The sequence below is a fragment of the Juglans microcarpa x Juglans regia genome, chromosome 3S (assembly GCF_004785595.1).
Source record: "Juglans microcarpa x Juglans regia isolate MS1-56 chromosome 3S, Jm3101_v1.0, whole genome shotgun sequence".
NCBI classification, from domain to species: domain Eukaryota; kingdom Viridiplantae; phylum Streptophyta; class Magnoliopsida; order Fagales; family Juglandaceae; genus Juglans; species Juglans microcarpa x Juglans regia.
Window position 1 is genome coordinate 26,980,321 of NC_054599.1, and position 9,874 is coordinate 26,990,194.

Sequence of the window (9,874 nt, forward strand, 5' to 3'; positions counted from 1 at the left end):
AGACTTTAACGTTAGGAAAGTGTACTCCTTTTCTGTCATCTTTTCTGTCAAGCGATGCATTGAATAGTATTGTAATAATTAGATATAGGTCCACCGATGAATGAGGATGGAGAATCATTAAATATGTGCCCACAAATCAGAGAGCATCAACAATTAATACACAGAAAAAGGCAAGACGAGGGGCTTTAATATGGGGAATGATAGGACACAGATACACTATTGAAATATTGTGCTGATTAATATATTTTTTTAAAATTAATTGAGTGTTTTTTAATATTTCCTTTTTTATCTTCTTATTATAATTTTTTTAAATTTTCATATAAAATATAATAAATAATTTAAATTTTTAAAATGTTAAAATAATAATATTATTAAAAAATAATATTTTAATAATATTTAATTTAACTTTTATATTTATTTTAATTCATTATATCTAAAGTCACTTTACAAACCGCACATTAGCTAACCCTTGTACCAACTACTCGCTTTAATGTGTCCCCCAATCATGCAATGAACAGTTCTGGTCATTCATTTCCTTCTGATGTTGCTAAGAAGGACTCTCAACTTGCAGCATGGACGAAGAAGAGAAGAGACGTGTACAAAATTCCTGATTTGGATACCAAGTATTCTCAACATTCTCCATTATAATTTATTATTTTATACTTATTTTTATTACAATTCATTACTTTTTACTATTATTTAATATTTTATTATTATTTTTTCACTCTTATTTACAAACATTCTCAAATACTTCTCAATTTTATTATTTTTATTAAAATAATATTTTTTGACTTTTTTTTATAATCATAATTTTTAAATTCTTATTCTTCCAATGATTATATTTTTCAAAATATATATATTTTAAATATTATTATAATTTTTTTTTTTTTTACATTTCTCTAACGATCATATTTAAGACAATTTTTTTTCCAAATTATCTTCCCTAGCAAAAATTTATTTTCAAAATCGTTAACTTTTTTTAACGATCATATTTTCTAAAATTATTCATTTTCTAACAGCAAGAAATTTTAAAATTTGAAAACTTTTTGATAATCATTATTATTCAAATTTGAGTCATATTCTTGAAAAGACATATTCTTCCAATGAAAGTTGAGCTAACAATATCAGCTAGCAATGTGTACTACATATACTGAAAATTCCTAAAATCCACCGACAAAAGTAAGCCCTGCATCACATTGTTCGGTTATTAAAAGTTTTCCCAAATAAGTAGGTAGTTTTCACAGGATTTTATATATAATTAAAATCCTGTGACAATTTCCAGCGTCCGAAAAAAATATCGAGTCATAATAATGCAACCATAAAAGCAATTTCAAACCCAAATAAAAGGCCAAGATATACAAAAGCAAATCGTTTCTGACACAACATAATTATTAGGATTTAGAAGAACAAAACTCGAGCAGTGGAAACGGCCTGTTTATGCAGCAAAGACAACTATATATAAATTAATAAATATTCAAAAAAAAATAAAAAATAAAAAAAAGAAGAAGAAGGTAAAAGAAACAAATACCCAAATCTAAAAGGTACGATCCCAGTTATTTTATTTCACGCTTAAATCAGGTCCACCTTAATTTCCACCAAATTCCTTAATCCGAGAAGACTCTTATTAGGATGCAACCAGGTTCAGGCTGCCATTTGCCTTTGACTCAACCAGATCTGCAAGTCCATTGGTCGCTGCTGACTTATTGGCTAAGTCTTCAACCCCATTGGCCGTTGTCTTACTGTTGATTGCAATGCTTCTCTTCCTCACCTCGTCCACAAAGGCTTGGATATTCCGGTCAGACGATCCACCCTCCGCCACCGCGGCCTCCGCCTTGGCCTTCCACTGCAATGCGTTCTGCTTCATCTCAGCCGCCTTGGCCCCCACCGTCGCCTCCAGCAAGCACCTTTCCACCTCTTCTCTAGTGATCACCTTGTTTTCAGCTTCGCCGCGGCACATTCTCACGCCGGTCTTGAACACATCCACCAAGTAAACTGCGTCCGTAACCTGGTCTCCCCACTGCGGGAACGCCACCACCGGCATGCCTGAGGTGAGCGACTCCATGGTTGAGTTCCACCCACAGTGGGTCACAAAGCATGCAACCGAAGGGTGGGCCAACACTTGCTCTTGTGGGCTCCAATGGACCACCCTGCCATTGTCCCCAGCTTTCTCCAAGAATCCATCTGGAAGAACCAGCAGTTCGTACCCGGAGTCTTTATGAGGTGGCTTCATCACCCACAAGAACGAGACCCCAGAATTCAAGATGCCGTGAGCAATCTCGTCCACCTGGGCTTGAGTCAAGTAGACTACGCTGCCGAAGGAGATATACACCACGGATTGGGGTGGCTTTGAGTCCAGCCACTCAATGCAGTCATCGGCCTTCATGAAATCACCGCGGACGTTTGCGTTTTGAGCTGTGGGGTTCTTGAAGAGAGGCCCGACCGTTTTGATTGGGCAGAACTTGGACGCGTACTCAATGACATCTTGCTCCAGTTCCTGGAACGTGTCCATCAGTACGCAGAAGGGTTTGTCCAAGTTCCTGTACTGGCCCAGAATGGCCCTCCTCAAGAATGGGTACGGAGTGGTTGGGTACAAGAAGCTAGGAACTTCGTCATACTTCAGAAGTGGCATACTTGGCAATTGAACATCAATAAAGGGCTCAGCTTCAGAGGGGAAAGGAACTAAGCCGTGGCAATAGTGGTAGTATGCGGAGAAGCACGCACAAGATTGGACCCAAAGCATGGCTGAAGGGAGGCCAAGACTATCAGCCACGTCCGAAACCCAAGGAATAAATGGGTTGTTGATTAGGCACGAAATGGGGCGTCCCTGTTCTGCGTTTCTCTTTATCATCTGAGGGAAGATCTCTTTGCCAACGAGCTCGAGTTGGGGTAAGTACAGGTCCAAGTCTTGGCGTCTTGGCTCGTCCTCGTCCCAGCCATCTTCGAAGAATTCGAAGCGGATGAATCCCTCACCAACCGGTGCAGGCTCGTCAGTGATGTTGCTGGCTTTTCGCATCTGCTTGCCAATGCTTTCGGGGTGGAGAAGGTTACAAGCAAACCCTTTGAAGCAAGGCGTTTTCCAAGCCTGAGTAGAGGGTTAACATGGCCTTGGCCTGGGAAAGATACCAAAAGAACGTGGACTAGAGCTTCGGATCCCATCGTTCTCGAGCACTTGGTTAATTAAGCCAAGGCGGAAAGGAAAAGAGAGAGTGTTGTTTTGGAAGATTAAGGGTGTTCCGAACAAGGTAGTACTGGCTAGCCAATTGTGTGGGATTGGATGGTGGACATGAGGAGGAAGACTGCAAATATATACGGTGAAGAAATGCACAAATTTTTGAATTGGTGGAAATGACTGTTAGGTAGCTAGATAATATTCTTGAAACTTGAAAGTTTGGTTAGAGTTCGCAACATCAAATGTGATTGTGATCAACTATATAGCTAGGTAGATAAATATATAGATAGATAGATACGTGTTGAGGGTGCACCTATCATAGAAAAATAGACTTTTGTGATCAATTTATTGTAACTAAAAGATTATTCACAATCAAAATTAGTTACAAATAGTCATTTCGCTGGAATTAACTGATCACAAAACTCCATTTTTCTTATAATAACCATCAATATCGATTGAACTATTTATTACCGTCTTACTGATCAACTTTAAACTTACGTTAAACCCACGGAACTTTGTTAATTTACGTAATTAATGAATCTCTCCGCCTGCCCTTCGATGCAACACGTTTTATACACAGGACGCATGCCTCATTGCAATTTGCATGCGCATCTATAGGTGTTTATATAAATATATATATATATATATAATATGTGTGTATTGAATTTAAATATCATGAGATCCTCTAATTTTTTATATCACATGCATGGATTTCACTATTAATAACAAGAAGTCGAAATTAGTTTTATCATTGAATTCAACGCAATGATCATAAACTAGGATATTCAAGCCTAGCTTAACCTGATTATACGCATATCGGTTTAAGTCGAGAGTATGTTAATAATGTAAGTACCCTTAGCCATCCAATATCCAGTACCCTCACGGGCCACATAACAAAAAGAAAATAAAATTAGGTCAGTCTGCATGCTTCCTTCCTGTAGGCTGTAGTATACCGCTGTAGTATACCATCTGCGCAGGGCCGGGGCTGATTCACGTTTTTAATTTTTTATTCCCGTACTTAATTTTTCGGATTCTCCAAACTTTCCTCCCGTTTCAACAGTACTTCAACTGTATGTCAATTTTATTCTGAAGCGACAAATACGCTTTTAAGTTGTAATTAAGCCACGTACGGACGTCGGACAATGACCTGAACTTAGGAAATTCGACGAAGGCTATGATGTAAAGCTGAAATATGAGTCCCGTGGCCATCTTGGAACATAAAAGATCAGAGCAAAGCAGTGACAAAGAATGTACACGAGTACTACTACTCCAATACCTAACCAGTACAAGGTGCCCGCTAATTACAAAGACATGAAGATCTATTGAACAAGGAAAATTATCAGGCCAGGAAACGATCGAGAAAATTTAGTTTTGGAAATAAAACTATAGATTAGAAAAAAAGCGTTCTTTTCGGGGGATTAATTTCTATAATATCTACCTTACGAGAAAAATATTGCGCATCTTAAAAAGTTAAATGAATATATGCGACCGATATGGGAACTACGTACACTGTCCCGAATTTTGCTCTCTTTCTTGCAGCGAAGTTCGATAACGTAAAGGAGGAAGTGACCGTTATCTTTCTCTTGTTTTGCTGTACTTGACATAACTTGATAGTTTGTTGTTCTTGCTTGCTTTAATTTAATCCATGACAATCGGTTACCACACGTACGTTATAATTGGAGGTGTCAATGCGTGAGATAACCCGTTAATCCAATATCAAAAAAATATAAAATTATAAAATTAATAGATTTGAGTTTGATATTAATTTTAAAATATTTTAAAAAATATAATTTTAATTTTTTCTAACTTTAAAATATGTTTCCTCATTCTTTTTTTTTAAATATCATTATTTTTCAGAATTTCTCTATTTTTTTATTTATTAATTTCTTTGTTTTTGTGTCTCAACTCAAATTTGTGATTTTTTCAACATATATTCATTTTATTAATATTCAATTCTTCCATATATCTACACATGTACATGATACATATTTACATACATATATATATATGCATTTATCCTATTAGTTGTTATATAATTTATATATACATATAAATATTTATATATAATATATAGTTAATCTTAAAACAATACACCGAAATATATCCGTACAAAAATATTTCGTTCTAGTAGTACTTAAACTGAAATCGGAACATAATTTAAAATATTGGATACAATATCGATGCGCATCATCATGTCTAGTCGTTGGCATGTTGTTGCGTCTATTGCCTCATTGAAGAAGAAGGATTAAAAAAAATATTGTGCGCCAATATTGCAACTGTAAGCAGCCTTGGAGTCAATAGAAGAACATGCATGACTCGCTGCTCCGTGCAGCTAATTTTTGAGGTCCCATCAAATTTTCCTAGCTATATACTTAGAAGTCATATAAGGCTGTCAGACAAGTATTTGTCAATACCAGATTAATTAATTTCGAATCGATCGGATAGTTAGTTACGTACAGTTATGAAGTGGCCGGGGCATGTGCCATGCATGATCGATGCAGCCTTTTCGACCTGTGCTTTCCCTGGAATAATACACATCATGCATGCAATATGCAGGGACTTCACATCCCGAGCTATATATATAGAGAGAGAGAGAGAGGATTTAGAAGAATATGCACGGGAATTAGTTATTTGCCCTAGCTAGCTATAGATGATCTTAATTTGCTGGGTGTCTCCGCCTCGTTTGAGAATTTTGGGTGGGGATTTTGACCTCCTGATCTGTCCGCATGCACGAGTTGGGTTTAGATAGACGGTTCAAATGAGATGAAATAAAATGAGATATATTAAATAATAATTTAATAAAATATTGTTAAATATTATTTTTTAATATTATTTTTATTTTGATATTTAAAAAAGTTAAATTATTTATGTTGATGTCGTGTTTCGCGGGATTGGGTAACTCCTCACCCTCGATATACCAGCTCAATCTTGTACAGTAAAAAACGAAGAGGGGACCTCGAGGTCCATTAATCCTCCGAAGCTTGAGTCAGTATTTGGAGAGGTAAGGCTCGAGAGAGAAGCTAAAATTATGAACAGAGAGAGAGAGTATTTTTTTCATTACCCTTTTCGTTGTTGGGTTGCCCTATATTTATAGTTACCGTTTAGGATTCCCTATGGCTGGATTTCGTGTCGCGCGGGACAATTTGCCTCGCGGGCTGCATTACCGAGTAGCTTATGCGTTATTTCCTTACCGAGCGGCAATAACACCCAGCCTTCTCTACGCACTATTCTAGTCTTGGGCTGCATTTAATACTACGCACCCTGTGCTCTGGGAGGCATTTAATGCGACATGGCCTCTGCTCTGGGCCGCATTAAATGCGACGTGGCCCCTATTCTGGGCTGCATTAAATGCGACATGGCCCCTGTTCTGGGCCGCATTAAATACGATGTGGCCTCCGTTCGACGTTCCATCCTTTCGGCGACGTCAGTCACAGTCTTCCTTTCTTCTTTCCCTAGTCTTCCTCTGAATATCTAGCCCGACCCGGACCCCCTGCCTTGGTGTTGGTTTTGGCCTCGTCTGGGCTTTGGCGACCGAGTTGGGCCTTACGGCCCAACTCCTGCAACAAGTCCTTTCTGCTTTCTTGGGCCTAAGGTAATGATTTTCTTCCCATCACAATTTATTATATTTTTATATGTGAATTTAAAAAAATTATAACGATGAGATGATATGAGATGAGATGAGATGAGATGAGATAAGATAAGAGGGTTTGTATATCTAAACCAAGACTGAGACTCTCAGTTCTCGGGATACCTCCATGCATGCTTTTCAAAGAACATATGAGTCCGTGAAGTATTTATGAAAGAAAAATAATAAATATACATAATTTTTTACAACACTTTACACTAATGTTTTAAAATGATGGGTATTTTTATAAAATACCATATAAAACTAACATTATTTTACAAAAATACTCTTATTTTTTAACATGTATCGTAACATATGATCACTATAAGAAATCAGGCCTTTTCCAACGATTTTAAAATTGCCGCAAAAGAAATCGCTGCAAATATATGTTATTTTTGGCGATTTTCAAGTCACCGCTCAATCTCCGGTGTAAAGTTGGGAAATAGAGGAATAGAATTTAGACTTAACTTTTTGAGGCAACTTTTTCATCTTTAGGTCGCCGCAAAAAATTATTTTTAACTGTAGCGGTATTAATGTTCCGTCGATTAGAAAAATCGTTGTAATTAATAATATTTGCGGCGAACATTATCGCCGTAACAAAATATGCGGCAATTAGCTTATTATTGGCGAATGAAAATCGCCACAAAAAAGCACATAAAATTTAAAAGCCGCGCGTTAGGTTTTCCCTTCATTTGTTTCCCTCGAGCCCTCTCCCCCACCCCCCTCCACCCCCTCTCTCCCCAATCGCTCTTCTCCTTCAAGCTTCCGCCACGCACAGCCCGTCACCGACGACCCCACCACGCCACCGCCACTTCACCTCGACGGCCACTCCCTCCTTTTCCCCCTAACCCCCATGCCGATCTCTTGGCTTTTCCTCGAATCTGGCCTCACCTCTCTCTCTCTCTCTCGGATTTCTCCATATCCCCGTCGTTAGGGGCGCCGTTCGCCACCATCCACACCTCGGCGCTGTCGACAGTCCTCCGTCGGAGCTCCCTTCTCCTCCACGCCTAGCCGAGCAGCCTAAGGCCCTCATTCTCTCCCTTGCTCTGTTTGCAACCCACGACCACTAGCTCTCCTCAACGCCGCCGTGCTCCTCTTGAGCCACCACTCCATGCCAAGCTACCACCACGACCACCCCTGATATTGCCTTCGGTTTTCATATATAGGTTCTTTTCATTCCTTTTATCTTTGCTTGATTTCTTGGTTTAGTTTATTCAGAGATTGGGTTTTGTGTTTTGTACCCGTACTGTAGAAATATATGCGTATCCAAGAAGAAATTCTTATTAGTTCTTAGGTTGCTCTAATTCAGATGGTCTCTTAAGCTTGTCCTTTGTGTTTTAAGATTTTCTTTGAATCTTAAAACTCATTTGTGAGCTTTCCATATTTGATTGGCTTCAATATTTTTTTCTGTTCGGTTAATGGGATTGTTTGCTGTGGAACTTGGATAGTTTTTATGACATTGATAAGTCTAGTGTACCAGTTTCATGTTTATGAATTCCACAAGTAGTAATCTCATATGGCCATCGGTATAGAGGAAATTGTTGTCCACAGAATTCTGAGAGATGATTAACTGGTGAACCTTTTTCAAATTCACCATTTTTAGAACATGTATCATAGGGCACTTGTGATTACTTTGATATGCAACACTAACTGCATACACATGAGCTTCGTACTCATTGGAATCATACTATATATAGTGATTACTTAAGGAAAAAATACACTTTGAAAATTGGTTGTGAGGATGAGTACTCATCTCCATTGTTTATATTTGAGTACTCTTGAAACTTTGGAAGAAAGATGTATGGCTACTTGGAATTTTCCTTCTATAAAATTCCAAGTATGCATATAGTACGCTTTAGTTTGATATATGGTGTGTAGTGTATCATCAAATGGTTTTGTTTTATGGATGAGGGAATTGTGTATATCTTGGCAGTGAGGTTTTCTTGTTCCTTTGTGCAGGTGGGTGGATGAAGTCGTACTATTTTATTACTTGCATAATTCTCGCAAATCTTGTAGTTAATTAATAATGATGATTGATCCACTTTTAGTAGAACTATATTCTTATCACTCAGGTTATAACTTGATATTCTCATCACAAAGTCATCATACACTTATATTCTTACATATATATATATATATATATATATATATTGAAATAAGAGTTGTACAGATCTCAATATAAGAACTCTCATCTCCAAACTTATTATCTCCTAAGGTGCTTGGTTTACTAAGGAGTAGAACAGAGTTAGAAAATTGCAATTATAATAGAAATGATGATAATAACTAAAAATTTCAAGTCAAATTCTTTTTTAACTTAACCAGCAAATGCTAACCAAGGTTTGAGCACCTGGATTTTGAGTCAAAATTGTTGTTGCTTGATGTTAGTGCTTTTCTCTTAAGGTAACATTTACTGCTTTTCTCTTATATATGCTACTTGGACTTTTTGTTTCAACTTTAATAATTCCTACCTTAAAACTTGGCTTTTGCTTATAAATAGGTAGTGAGCTTTTATCAGTTTCCAGCAAACTCTCACATTTCATTGATATGCATATATATATATATATATATATATATATATATATATATAAAGAGCCTATCAAACGGAAATTTTTTATTTTAACGGAGAGAAGTAATTTTCTGTTAACTTTCCTTTAAATCCGTCTGGGTCGTCTAACTTCACTTATTTCATTAGTTGCTGTAAAAGAATATTTATGAGAATAGAAAGTAATGCTTCTAGCACCAACCTCTTCATATTCATCGCTCTCTATCAATTTCTCTCCTTTCTGAAAACCTCTCGAGCAAAAGGCGATCTGGAAACGTTGTCAAGGCAAGCCCCTGATATCTCCCGAAGGGAAAACGACGACATTAATAGGCTCTTCTTCACCAATAGAGGGCGCCAGTGGCAGACTTCAGCGCCGAGTTAGGGGAGAAAATGAATTGTGGAGAGTGGATGAGAAAATCGCGATGGTTGGGTTGACTATTTCTCTCTCGACATGGGAAGCAGGCGGTCAGTGACTTTTTTTCCAAAAGATTGCTTCTAAAAGGTTAATCTGCCCAGTATTTCTCAATGTTTTTAATTT

At 37.4% G+C, this 9,874-nt stretch overlaps 1 protein-coding gene across 1 annotated transcript; it reads right to left on the reverse strand.

Moving 5' to 3' along the window:
* Window positions 1-1,518: 1,518 nt before the first annotated feature.
* On the reverse strand, window positions 1,519-3,286 carry LOC121257022 (gallate 1-beta-glucosyltransferase-like). Its single transcript, XM_041157880.1, is given in 2 exon segments — window positions 1,519-3,024; window positions 3,027-3,286. Coding segments are annotated over 2 exon segments (1,530 nt in total). The 5' UTR covers window positions 3,157-3,286; the 3' UTR covers window positions 1,519-1,624.
* Between the last annotated feature and the right edge of the window lie 6,588 nt (window positions 3,287-9,874).